The 14096-nt window shown below is 42.1% G+C and overlaps 2 protein-coding genes across 11 annotated transcripts in view; one reads left to right on the forward strand and one right to left on the reverse strand.

Annotated features, from left to right (window-relative positions):
• The first annotated feature begins 84 nt into the window (after positions 1 to 84).
• LOC105287933 (glycogen [starch] synthase) lies at positions 85 to 6164 on the forward strand. The gene is made up of 12 exons (XM_011353825.3): positions 85 to 596; positions 1367 to 1525; positions 1606 to 1790; positions 2093 to 2289; positions 2663 to 2855; positions 2925 to 3187; positions 3297 to 3507; positions 3582 to 3718; positions 3801 to 3933; positions 4002 to 4388; positions 4465 to 4674; positions 4804 to 6164. The coding sequence occupies exons 2-12, from the start codon at positions 1387 to 1389 to the stop codon at positions 4834 to 4836; spliced, it is 2088 nt and encodes a 695-aa protein (XP_011352127.1). The 5' UTR covers positions 85 to 596; positions 1367 to 1386; the 3' UTR covers positions 4837 to 6164.
• LOC105287932 overlaps positions 6026 to 14096 on the reverse strand; it is a 35418-nt gene continuing 27347 nt past the window's right edge. For 8 of the 10 annotated variants that reach the window (XM_011353822.3, XM_011353816.3, XM_011353821.3 and 5 more), the window contains 8 exons: positions 11626 to 14083; positions 10609 to 10743; positions 10229 to 10377; positions 9941 to 10148; positions 9724 to 9850; positions 9449 to 9642; positions 9162 to 9182; positions 6026 to 8444 (listed from right to left, as the gene is read on the reverse strand). In XM_011353822.3, the coding sequence (XP_011352124.1) occupies positions 8065 to 8444; positions 9162 to 9182; positions 9449 to 9642; positions 9724 to 9850; positions 9941 to 10148; positions 10229 to 10377; positions 10609 to 10743; positions 11626 to 14083 (3672 nt within the window). In that variant the 3' untranslated portion in view covers positions 6026 to 8064. The remainder of the gene's footprint in view (positions 8445 to 9161; positions 9183 to 9448; positions 9643 to 9723; positions 9851 to 9940; positions 10149 to 10228; positions 10378 to 10608; positions 10744 to 11625; positions 14084 to 14096) is intronic. The other 2 variants (XM_011353820.3, XM_026975420.1) reach the window with 2 other exon arrangements.

Genomic DNA, 14096 nt, shown 5'->3' on the forward strand with positions numbered 1-14096 from the left:
AAATTTATTCTCCCTATTCGGATCACTACTACCACTACTACTTGCAACGTTTGATACTAAATAATAATAAAAGCGAATAATTCTTAGGATATCAATATCGTTTTATTGTTATCGACAGAAAATAGTACAGGTGTATACATTTGAAAAGTTTGGGCGCGAATTGGAATTTGTCGCATATCCGTGGATCTCCCGCTATAAATAGCTAGGTGATGTTCGAGGCAGCCGAAAATCACGTGGTGACGGGGCTCGCACTCGCGTTCGGCGGATTCGGCGGACCAGTCCAGTCACGGTCCGCGCGGCAGTCCGCGGACGGTCCCCGTGCGAGTTGTAGGAGAGATCTCGTGCCATCTGTCGTTACGACAGCGACAGCGAACAGCGCGTGCTACGCGTTCACGAGGCGGGCATAGCACTGCGGCAGTTTCAAGTACGCGCACTCGCACTAAAGCCCTTGTTGACCTTTCGCGTAGTCTGTGGTGACCTTCGTTTGAACCTGACCGTGAGACTGCGTTCCCCCGGCCAGCAGACTCAGTCCCGAAGGCACCACCGCCCTGCGCTGCTTGCGCTACTGCTCTTGGAACATCTCGCGTACATACACGGTGAGTGGAAAAAACTCAAGGACTATAACGTGCTACACGGACAGGTTTGCGCTCCTCGACGCCGATCGCCGATCCGATCTTTAATCCGACTGTCACGGGACCAGAAACGGAATCGGGCATGTGGTATACGAATACTCATTCGCGTCACGTAATTCAATGTAGATTCAAAAAATGACTCGTATCTTGCCAGAATGAAACTCTGTCGAGACGGAAAAAAAAAAATTGTGAATGCGATTGTGGCAGATTCTAGCGATACGCGATTGGAGCGGTATTCCTGTGAATCTCCAATATCGATCAGCGATCGATCCGTGCTCGAAAACAGCACGATTAGAATTGATTACATAACGCGATAGGGAAATGTTATTGACCCTTGAATTCGAGATAAATACAGTGTACGTATGGTTCCACTAGCTTCTTCTACGATGACGAAATCGTGCCTTCAATGCAAAGATGATAACAGTTTCGTCAATGTGATTTCCCAACTGGTCGGTTCTCTCATAATATTTCAATTCAATGCGTTCGATGGACAAGTTCTTTTTCGATTATCTACATCGTTTACGTTTTGCACAGAGCAAAGAATTTCAGACAGATGTCGAGCGTTTTCTGGGATTTTTATTTATTATATTTTTAAGAATATTTTTTTAATAAAATGAATTATATCTCTCCGTGCGCGCGTGTATACGCGGTTGTAACGACTTAATCACCCGGCAAAAGTATTCAATAGAAACTAAATTTCTTGAAAATCCACTGAAACCCCGATGAATATGTAGATTGTGGAACAGTCAAGAAAATGTCAAGGGAACGCGCGTCCAGAAGATTTTATCGCGTAGATAGTACCAATGATCTGTTTGAATTCATGGACCGTGGCTACTCGGCCCAACACGAAAATCGATGGAATTTCGAAGTTGCATGGGAAGCTGCCAACAAAGGTACGTGATCGTGTACTTGGATAATCGCGAGATTACACGTGTACCGAATTTAATTGCATTTCCTTTCCATTTTCTTTCAGTCGGTGGCATTTATACGGTAATAAGGTCCAAAGCTTACGTCTCAACTGAAGAAATGGGCGACCAGTTTTGTCTCATTGGTCCGTACAAGGAACATTCAGCTCGCACCGAAGTGGAGGAAGCCGATTTTCCCCCTCACAACCCTTTGCATCAAGCGGTACAAGTGTTGCGCGATCAGGGATACAAAGTAAGCGTTCTCGCTTTTTATCGTCGGAGGAATTCCTTATCGATTCAGTCGAAATCAGTCATTTAAAGGAATGCACGTGTTCGTCTCTCGCACCGATATTCCATGTAGCAGATACAAGCACGGTTTGCGGCGTACGCTAAGAATAATGACAATTGGATGCTTGCCATTGATATAACAAATATAATTCAAGGACATACACGTGTTTCGAATGACAGGTTCCTTAAATGCTGCCCCGACATTTCCATCAAACTTTCCCTTTCTCTACGCGCGTTTTATATTGTAAAATAAAAACTGTTATCAAGGTGGTAACAGGGACATGGCTGGTGGACGGAAATCCTCAAATCATTTTATTTGACATTGGAAGTGCCGCTTGGAAGCTGGACGAGTACAAACAAGAATTATGGAGTACGTGCAATCTTGGAATACCTCACCTCGATATCGAAGCTAATGACGCCGTGATACTCGGATACTTGGTTTGCCAATTTATTGCCGAATTTAGGTAAATTTCTACTATAATATTATTCGTCAGTGTGTTAGCGCGTACAAACGAATCACAAAAGTCTATGTGTATACATATGTACACGTCTTGTATAAATTTACATAATTCCGCAAAGCGTTTTCACTTTTTACATTTCGTTTGATCTTTTTGTCAGAAAATGTGGGAGAATATTTGGAAATTTACGTGAGTGATTTCAACAAGTTGTGCGCCTATATATGAACGTATATGCTCTTACAACGGCATAAGAAAAATGTTTCATATAAATTAATTTTCTCCCTCTCCCTCTTTCTCATGTCTTCCGTCTATACAAATGTACATGTAGACTAAAATTGTAGATTACTAACAACATTACTATAACGATGAAATATAATAGGAAGGCAGCCGAAGGATACTCGAGCGTTCCACCGAGAATAGTCGTGCATTGTCACGAATGGCAAGCGGGTGTCGGATTAATTGCTTTGAGAACGAGACACGTTGATGTGGCTACGGTGTTTACCACTCACGCTACTCTTCTCGGTAGATATCTTTGCGCGGGAAAGACTGACTTTTACAACAATCTAGATAAGGTATGCGTACCTTATAATGCAAATATACGACCTATTATCGTGTACATTTAATAATATTCTTCGTTCCAGTTCAGTGTCGACGAAGAAGCAGGAAAACGTCAAATATACCATAGATATTGCATGGAGCGCGCTGCCACACACCTGGCGCATGTATTTACGACAGTGTCCGATATCACTGGTTTCGAGGCAGAGCACTTGCTCAAGCGCAAACCCGATATCATTACACCGAACGGATTGAACGTAAAGAAATTTGCTGCATTGCACGAATTTCAGAATTTACATGCAATTAGTAAAGAGAAGATACACGAGTTTGTGCGCGGTCACTTTTATGGGTCCGTATCATTATAGCGGTTAAGCATTCGCAAACATTCCTCCGTCATTATTACATGCGGTGCGAACATCGGTTGCGACAGGTTCCAACTTACGTTTGTGTGTTTGCAGACACTATGACTTCGATTTAGACAAAACGTTGTACTTTTTCATCGCTGGCCGATACGAATTCGGAAATAAGGGCGCCGATATCTTCATAGAAGCCTTGGCTAGATTGAACCACTACCTAAAAACATCCAGGCCAGATTTGACCGTGGTAGCTTTCCTCATTTTTCCTGCAAAAACCAACAACTTTAATGTCGAGTCACTTCGCGGCCATGCGGTGAGTCGTTATCGATATTCTCCCACTATCAATGTCTTGCGGCATTTATCAATCAATCTGTTTTCCACATTTAGGTAACGAAATCCTTACGAGACACCATCAACGATATACAGCAGAAAATAGGGAAACGTATGTACGAATTGTGTCTCTCTGGTCGTATGCCTGAAGCTCAGGACCTGTTGCAGAAAGAAGACACCATCAAGATAAAGCGGTTCGTTAATAAATTGATACTCGGGTATCACTACCGACAATCTTGACGCGTGTTGATTCACTCGCTACGTTTTGTTCCGCAGTTGTCTATACGCTCTCCAAAGAAATGGATTGCCGCCTATCACAACGCACAACGTTGTCGACGACTGGAATGATCCGGTGTTGAATGCCGTTAGAAGGTGCAATCTCTTCAACACCGTCCACGATCGCGTTAAGGTAATGCACGTGCACGAGTATACGCGCGTCGATACGAAATCAAAAGAGATGCGCATCATCGTTTACAGATGGTATTTCATCCGGAGTTTCTGTCTTCGACGAATCCGCTGTTTGGGCTCGATTACGAGGAGTTTGTCAGAGGATGCCACCTGGGCGTCTTCCCCTCGTACTATGAACCCTGGGGATACACGCCGGCTGAATGCACGGTCATGGGGATTCCCAGTATCACCACGAATCTATCAGGCTTCGGGTGCTTCATGCAGGAGCACATAGCAGATCCGATGAGTTATGGCATATACATCGTCGACAGACGTTTCATCGGTTTGGAAATGAGTGTTCAGCAGCTCGCCCAGTACATGTTCGACTTTGCGCGACTCAGTCGCCGTCAACGTATCATCCAGAGAAACCGTACGGAACGTCTGAGCGATCTTCTCGATTGGCGAAATCTTGGCATTGTAAGATACGGATACGACGTCTTCCGCACACCTTCGTCTTGCATCTCGTGTACATATGTAAATGTGCTTTTCACAGTATTACCGCCAGGCGAGAATAAAGGCGCTCATGACCGTGTACCCGGAATTGGCATCCGAGTATGCCGAGGGTGGAGTCGGCCGATTCAATTATCCCAGACCAATCAGCGAACCACCATCTCCGTCATCCTCGCGACACACGACACCGGCTGCTTCGGTACACGGTTCGGACGATGAGGACGATGAGGACGAGGTTGATGACGAAAAAGAGGTAAATATAATCCAATCGATAATGCGTGATGACGCGCGTATAAAAAGCAAAGTTGCACTTGTCCGAATCATTTCCTATGTAATGCATCTACCGTTTATATTCACACACACGTTGTACATCTATCGTTAGCTGGAAGAATTGCGGCAAACGAATGGAAGGTAAATACCAGGAATCGGAAGCACTCGGAACGAAAAGCGGAAACCACAACGAGATCCAAGACAATTTGCGGAATGCAACGCTCATGGTAACAGCAGTGCCAAAATATTAGTCGTACGATTCCTGCTACGGACGTACGCGTCCCGGTTCAATAATTTGTTAATTCGTCTCGAATACACTTCAATGATTTCTCGTTGATTGTCACTGCCCCGTATCACTGCGAGATACAAGACGGAACAGTTACAGTTACTTATAAAAGTAGTAATAATTGAAATCACTCACAATCAAAGTTGTGTGATCATTAAAAGTAATAATGTTATTTATTCGAGTCTTTATTAGTTTTATTCGTAACTTGGCATAACTTCCTCCATCCGGCTGATTTTTCAATTTCTCTGATCGTGTACGCTGGTTCAGCCAAACGATTTAATATACAGTCGTTTTATTATCGTTTCAATATTCGATGAAAGGTTTGAATGCGAAAGAAGAAAAGACCATACATGTGCGTTCGCGTGTATCGCATCACATCTCATACGCGCACTAGAGGTTTACATTTATGGCAATGTAGTAACGTTTCGTGAGTCATATGGTCAGTGAATTTGATGTACACGCATGTAATAATGATCGTGAGCACGTATACAAAAACGTAGGCAATACGTTCTTGCTGTAATACAGACGATTATATTTTTTTATTAGAGTTGGCACTTGGATAAAAGTTTCTATCGTTTTAAGTTATTTAATCAATAGTAGTAAGCAATATTCGCTTTTTCGTTACGAAATCGTTCGTGCAACGGCATATAATCTACAATTATGTTGCGATATTACAAAAATGTACGGAAAACTGCTACAATGATAATCGGGAATTTTACTTTGTATGGGTTATTAACATAATGTACAAAATGAAATGACTGACAATGAGTTACATCCTGTACGTCACGCGATTGTAGTATTTGGTATTTATAGTACCAAATGATTTGCGTTACTTTACGTAAGTTTTAAATAAATATTTACACATTTACACAAAACGCGTAATACATTACATAATTGATAACAATAACTACAGCTCTTACTATACAAATACACAATAATATACAAAGTCACCACAATTTTGAACAGTTTGAGACTATGCGCGCGTTTAATAATTACACGACAGCGATAAGAGCGTTAATTTGGAATGACCTTTCTTCTTTTTTTTTTCTTTGTAAGTTGCTAGTCAATTATCGTATGCAATGAGATTCCACAACATATTATATTCTTCATACCGACCATTCGTATTTTCCTATGTTAAATGGTTTACATTAAGAAATTATCTATTAAATAAATAGAAAATATTCCAACTTTTGTTACATATATTATTTAGCTCGTATATCAGTTAGGAATTAAACGATCTCGTCGAGAATGTGCATCTTTTCGTGTCACTTTGTTCGATTACGGGCGACGGATGAGTAAGAGAAAGTTGGAAATTGGCGATCGTACACAATCGACGTATCGTCTCATCCGTATGGTGTAACCAACGAGTTTTCCGAGTAGTAACCGAATGTTTTTCCTTTAAATACCCACAAAATCGGTATTAACAACGTGACTCAAGGTAATCGACGAAAATTATTAGCGTTTGTTTCAGCACATGATAAACTAATACGCAAGCATACGATAAGTACTATCGCGTGTGACATCACCTTAATCTAAATGGCACTCGTGCATTAAATGATACAAGAATATTATAGAGAACACTAAAGAGAGAATGGTAAGAAGGACTACGTTGAAATAAGAAATATAGAATGCGTTAACTTTACGAAAAAAGTTGAATAAAGATAACACGTATTTTTAATACTTTGATTATTCGATACAATTCCTTTCTGCGAAATTTCCCAGGATAGTACTGTTGTTAATTGACCAGAATAATCAAACTGCAAACGATGGTTTTGCCGTAATTTCAAGCCGTTCTTTTTCTTATTAATGTATTTAGGTGAAAAAATATGTGCGAGAGAGCTTAATTTCTGTGATAAAATATGCAGTTTTCGTTAGATAATACTATACATATGATGAGACCGTACGAATATCAACTATAACTTTCTTTCAATATAATATTGGTCAATAAAAAGATTTATCATGTTTTTACATTAATTGTACACAAATTATACCGACTTATAGTCAGTAAAAATCTAGTAATCTTAAATAAGATGACACACACACAATTCCAAGTTTATGTCTTTAACATGTCAAGTTGCGTTAAAATGTAGAGATTACACATCGCGCTTCTGGAATATAAAATTGTTTATTGACCATCTCTATCACCGACAGGCTAGAGGAGCTTCATTTGTTCACGCTTGATGCAACGGCTACACACACAGCTAGACCTTTTTTTCCTTTTTATTATTTTATACTGGCAAGTTCCATGTTGCATGCTTTTTATTACGGCTTTCTGAAAAGCTCCAATCATAAAGAAAGGACGATACTTTCTTTAGACCGTTGATACAGACAACCTTTGGTTACATAACAAGAATACTAATATTATTACGTTACTATAACCGCTTAGTGTGTCGATAAATATATGTATATGCGTGCGTGTTGTGTGTGTGTGTGTATGTGTAGATGTATTGGTTTGAAACTATTCTCTACTAGTCTTTAGTTAATTGGCATTTCGTGGCGTCGTATGGCCTCAAGATACAATGAATGAATTCGTCACAATCGATTCCCTCGTTTCGTATATCCTCACTTGTGAAACTAATATTTACTTGCGTTTACAATTAGTCTCTAGTTTCTCATGAATTACGAGTATACGTGAATCACGCAATTAATCCCGACAACTACGGTTGATTGTTAATAACGATTAATTTTTTTAATGCATCTCTTATCTCTCGGAACATACAACGTAAAAAAAACACGGATGTGTTACCAGATTGATATGATATTAATTCACCATTTAACGAATCTGGGAGAAATGGATCACAAAGACGGGCGAAAAAACTCACCATCGGCAAGAGAGAAAGAATTTCCGCGCAACTACGATACACGCATGCAGAGTTCTCATGTAGCGAAAACGCCTGTTTTCTTTTCTAGCAAAACACTTTACCGAAACGCTTTAAAATCGAAGACGAGCCGGAGAATTATCGAGAATACGCGAGCAGTCGCGAAAGGAGACTGCTACGAAACGCATTCCTCGAATTATCCGATGCGTTAAAAAAAAACACGCCGCCGTTCGTATTCTTCTTATCAATTCTCAGATGGACGGACGGATTACGTGTGACTTGAGTGAGTCCCTCCCATCCTTTGCTGCATCATAGTTAAGAGCAGCTCGGAGTACTGCTGCATCATGTTAACTACCTTGCCCTGATCCTGACCCGCGAGTAATTCTTGAAATTTGGCGGTGGCTTCATTCGTGACGATACTGTCGCCAGTTCCATCGTTATGGCTCTCACCACCGGCGACGACCAGTCGTAGAGTACGCATAGTCTCGTTGACGGATGATTCCAATCCTCGTAGCATGGTGTCCCGGTCGATCGCTTCTCTCGAGGGGTCATCGTCGTTGTCTATCGTCAAACGCTTATACAGCTGCACGACGTTGTCCGCGGTTCGCGTGAGCTCGTCCGCGATCGTGTTGCACAGTTGGGTGGATACTGCAAACACGCATATCAACGTTACGCATCTATGATCAGCCTGTTCGATTCGATCCGAAATTAAGTATAACCGATAGAGCAAATGATATAGCGTGCAACGTGCATGTTACATCAGTTTTAAAATCCGTATGAGACCATGCTATTGTGATCGATGTCTATTGAGCTACGTAACTTTCTAATGGCGAACTTTTAATGCCTACACCATGACTCGACGAAATATTCTCGTGAATGTCTAAATGTCCTACATTGCGTGTGATTTCTTTGGGCATAATTCAACACAATTGTAAAATATGAGAAAGGTATGAAAGAAATTTTTTATATACATTTTGCATATATGTACAAATTCGTAATATCTCTATCATATATATATAGACACATTTTCTATAAGAATATCTTATCTAGAAATTCTTGCGTCTAATACATGTCGGACATATCTGAAATATAACTAAATCGACGAACAAATTTTGCTAAAAGATATAACAATAATAAAGTATTCCAAAGCGTATGCATCTCTGTCTGACTCTATCGATATATTTAATTTATTATAGAAATTTCATTCGCACAACACATAGCGTTTATATACAGCTGTGTCTGCCTCGCGTGACCTATTACGAAACTTGAAAATTTTCCTGTCATATAGCATGATCACTTACAAATTTTTGATAGAATGAAATTATATTCACAGCACAGCATTCTCAATAGGTGTCTCTAGATTACCTAATGTCTTATCCGTGCCTACTGCAAGAATAAAATTCGTATTAGGTAATATCGATCAGAGCGAGAGAAAGAGTACCGATCATGTATCAAATCGATATCAATTGTATGAAATCTGCAGCTGCAAAACTCTCAAATTGACGAAAAAAATATCGAGCACTATTATTCCTGCAATCTTGTACACTTGTACGCGCGCTTATATCTTCGAGTGATGATACAAAAAGATGATTTGTGCGATTACTGAATTCAATAAGCAATCTCATTAATATAAGAAAAAATAAAACACTCACATTCGGCACTAGCTACATCGATAGCACGATCCGTGTCTTTCACCGGTAACTCGTGCGGACTAGGTTCCAGTTGATTCCTGTTCATCGCGGACATCCTGTTTCCGTTTTGCCCAATCATGTTGGCACCGCTTCGACCATTCGTCACGATAGTCGTTGAGCCAGATCTTCTCACCGTCGTACCGGGTAAACTTAAACTGTCGGATTAACGGATTTTACATGCAGAGTGGCAACGAAAATTCAACGATTTATTGGAAGTTTAAGCTAACGATGTTTACCTAGCAGAGGAATGATCAATACTGATACTTCTAGGCCTCGGCGGTAACGCTGGTTTTCCTCCGTTTCCATTCGAAGATGTATCCTCGGAACTTGAGTCCTCTTGATTTCCTACTTGACTCAGGTTAACTGCAATACAATCGTACGTTTCGTTTGAATGTTCAGTCATTATTATCAGTGTACGTTTGAGATACTTGATAAGTTAAAATATGTAAATACCAGTTGAGAAAGCTCCTTGCATTCCACGCCTTCTCAATATCGACGAAACATTGCCACCAAAGGTGTTTGATTTATTTTGATGGTTGATTTTATTCTGAGAACTGATGGTTGGCCTCATTAAACCGCTCATTCTGCTATTGCCCGATTGACTGTTCCATCCTCTATTACTTCCCCCGGTGGTTACACCGGCATCCGATTCTGAATCGCTCTGTAAATAGGAATCACTTTTATTTGGCGCACATTTAACTTCGCGATAATGTACTCGCTGCGTACATTGCGGAGGCATACCTGGTTCAAGACACCAACGCTACTGCTTCTCGTTATATGAGTCGAATGATTTTTTCCAGAAGCATGTCTGGACTGATTGCCAGCATTGGCAATCCCAGAGACTGTTCTTGACGTTGAGCTCACATTTTTGCTTGCTAATTTTCCTGAAACTGTTATCACGGCATGTACATATATTCCTGAGGCATTCGTTTTGATATAAGCAATCGCAAGATACCCAAGAAATTTATTTCAATAGTAACATAATACATCGACCATCGAATGTGCGATTCATCGAGCATGAAAAGTTAAAACGTATCAAAAATTAAAATGTGTACGTGTGTATGTGTGTGTGTGTATATACATGGAGAGTCAAGTTTTTCATACTGAATGATAAAAAATACCTTGTACAGGACCATGCAGTAACCTGTTGGGAGGGCTGACGGATAGATCGCTCAGCGAACAGGCGCGTCTCATGCCACCCCCTTCTTCTTCACTGTCAATAACTTTTGACGAGATTCGCCCCCCACTACTGCCAGCTGTTGACAACGCGCACAACACATGCACTAATCACTACTATATGCATAATGCACTTATATTTTCTATTATTTTAAGTGCTTAAATAAGTTAAATAAGTTACGATATAAAAGTCGCTGCTTTCGCATCGACAAAACTGATAAAATTGATACATATTTCACTTTCTGTGCAAGAAAATCAAATTCCAAAAGGCCATAATGATTCTTACAAATTTTCTCGAATAAATACGATTGCTTCGACATTTCATGTCGAGCTTGTCACTATAAAGTAAATGATAAAATAATTATAAAATTGATGTTAAAGTAGGAGGAGAAGTGAGGTGAACGAAGAAAAGAGAATTAGAGCATTAGAGAACATAGAGAAAGCATGCGGTTGCATTCCAGTGCCAAATGAAAAATTATATAAAAATATTATATAAAAATATTCACGAGAAGCCACATTATGATGTCTGTACGATCACAAGCATTCAAACTGAAAAGTTACTGCCGCCTTGAAATAAAACTAAACGCGATTGTTTGTAAGCGTCTGAGTAAGTAGACAATTAGCGATGATACTTTGCTGACACTGTCGATATCTTTCGTATTTCTAATCTATGTTGCACATAACTGCGTACATTCACATTGCGTGTGGGATCGACATGTATGGATTTACATATGTACATGTTGTAACGGTGTAATGCGCCGTGCTGATGCGATTATTTTATATTGCATTACGCTTGTATCGCGGTTCATCCTGTATAGTCGCAAACGCGACACGATTCTTTCTCGATTTTAGGACACTGACACGTAAAACGTGATAAAATGTACGAACCAAAAAAAAAAGAAAAAAAGGGAAAATAAAAAAAAATACAAGAAACACGCTAGCATTCCCTACTCGGTTAGTACCTGCGTAAGGATGCTTGGTAGGAAGAATCGCTTGGTCTATCGTCGGCAAAGTTTTCGTCCACTTCATGTGACTTTGACATCGCGACGCGGGTGGCCACATTCTCTTGGGCGAATTAGTGCAACTCGAGGCGGACGTGGAAGAGCCGCTCTCCATCAGTGATCTGTCCATCGCTGATACGTCGGCGCAATCGCTGTCCTCGCCGCCCGATTGTAGTCGTGCGTCACGCTTGATCGCGCAAGCTCTACCGTCTCGCTCGGCCTCCAACTTGGCGAAGTTCTCGTTCGTCTCTTGCGCCAGTCGCAAACATTTCTCCTTCATAAAGTACTGTTTTTTTCTAACTAGGTTCTCAAACTCTTTCGACAGCAATTTCACGGTACCCTCGATGGCGCGAGTTATCCTGACGTCTACGCTCGCGTCCAGGCTCGCGATCCGCTCGTTGGTGGACCGTAAATTCGAGTCGGCAGTCCGCAGCTCCATCGTTTGCAGGTCGCACGAGGTCGCGCCAGGCTCTAACGAGTCGTACGTCTCGCCGGTATCCTTCGTCGGGATCTCGTCGTCGAAGCAGTGGATTCGTTCCTTGCCGGCAGCTGCAGTTTGTTCTTCGCCCGTGTCGTGGATCTTGTTGGCTAGATAATGGCTCTTCGTTAGATGCGAGGAATCGTCGTTGCCGTACATCGATTCGTCCCGCAAATTAACGTTCTTGTCGGCGCGATGATGTGGCTGCAAGCTGTAGAACTTGTCTTTGTCGTCGTTGGATCGTTCCGGATAGTGCACCGTCGACTGTAGAAACTGTTCGATCGCGTCTGAATTGTTCGGATCTCGTTTGACTCCTAGATCGCTTCGTGTAACTCGATAGTCCAAATAAGCCGGATTCGTGGAAGATAACACGTGGCTATCGGAGTCGACGGTGAGTTTTCCGGTGGCCGACGAGAGCGGTGCGTCCAGGTATTTCCAGCTCGGTCTGGCTCGGTTGCGCATACTCTGTGTGCGAGACGAGTTTCTTTTGGGTTTCGGCGGCTTGTGAGCGACAAAGTCGTTCAAGATCATCAGCGACTCGGTCATCGGTGTGATCGGCGTCGACGGTACTTGCAGACTGTTGCCACGTGGGGTCGTACTTTCAGATTTGTCGCAAATCGTCGCGTCCATCGCGTTGTCCTTACGTGCATTGTCAAGACTAAATTCATAGTAAACATGAGTTTTTACCGGCGCGTTATCCTCCGCGAAATTGACGTCGTTCTTTGCTTTGCTGATTCTAGTATCTTGCAAGGACTTGGATCTAAACACCGCCCTGCGTAACTCGTTCTCGTTGGCAGAACCTCGCTCGTTATCCGTAGCGGTCTCTACGGCATTACCAGGATTACCGCTGTAGGTTTCCGAGTTTTGCCTCTTGCGCTTGTAGTGCGAGTCGAACAACATCTCCAACGGGGCGGATTTCACCAGAGAGTCCGAATCGTCGGTCAACACGCTCTCCGTGCTTCTGTGGTCGGCGCAGTTTTCGCGCAACGGGAACATCTGATAATCCGACTCGTCGGTCAATATACTCTCTTGGCTTCTGCCCGCTTGCATCCTACGTCGGGATAGGAAGAAACTCGCACTCGAGTGTCTGTCGTGATCGTAGTGATTGTAATCCAGGATCTCGGCGCTTCCTTTCGAGAACGATTCAACGGACGCGTCGGAGAGCACGCTCTCTTGAGAGCCGGTCAAGATCCGCCTTTGGAGACTCTGATAATTGGGATAATTTCGATGATCATCCATGTGAAGGTTTATCTGATGGTCGCTGACGCAACGTCGAGGTGGATTCTTAAAGTCTCCCTCCAACGAGTCATCGCTGAAATTACCATTCCCCTCATCAGGGTCGTCCATGCTCTCTTTGAGATTTTCCATGTTACGCTCGTTCATGGCGGGCAAGCTCTCGAAGGACTTGGCAATGCTCTCGATATCCTCCGCGTTGTCGTGCAAACCGATAAAGTAGCTGCAAGATCTTCTCTTTTGAGCAAATCTCGCGAACCGGCTGATGTTCTTCTTGCATTGCTCCTTTAGCAGCTTCAATTCTTCGCATACGGGAGATTCGGGTAAAGACTGATTAGCCTTATTCAAGGACAGCTTGTACTTTTCAGTTTTCTTTAATGTCAGCGTTAACGGACGGCTAAGAGTCGCTTTCGCTCTCTCGCTGACGTATGAGGCAGTCTGACTTTTCGACAAGCAGTTTTCATTTGGTACTTCTAGCTTAGGTAATGCACTCCCCACACCTTGGACCTTATTAATGAGTTGCTGGGTTTTAAACGCGGGCTTTGGATTTAGCATGGGCTTGCAGGGATTAGTCGGTTTTAGAAATTGGCTCTGTTGACTGGATCTGTTACCTGTGCCGAGTCTGCTCGAACGATGATGCTTCTCCGGTATGTGGCTGCTCAAGTCGGATATGCTCTGACTGGATTTCAGTGATGACCTGTAGCCGACCTATCATGTAAAA

This window comes from Ooceraea biroi, chromosome 2 (assembly GCF_003672135.1).
Source record: "Ooceraea biroi isolate clonal line C1 chromosome 2, Obir_v5.4, whole genome shotgun sequence".
Classification (NCBI taxonomy): Eukaryota; Metazoa; Arthropoda; class Insecta; order Hymenoptera; family Formicidae; genus Ooceraea; species Ooceraea biroi.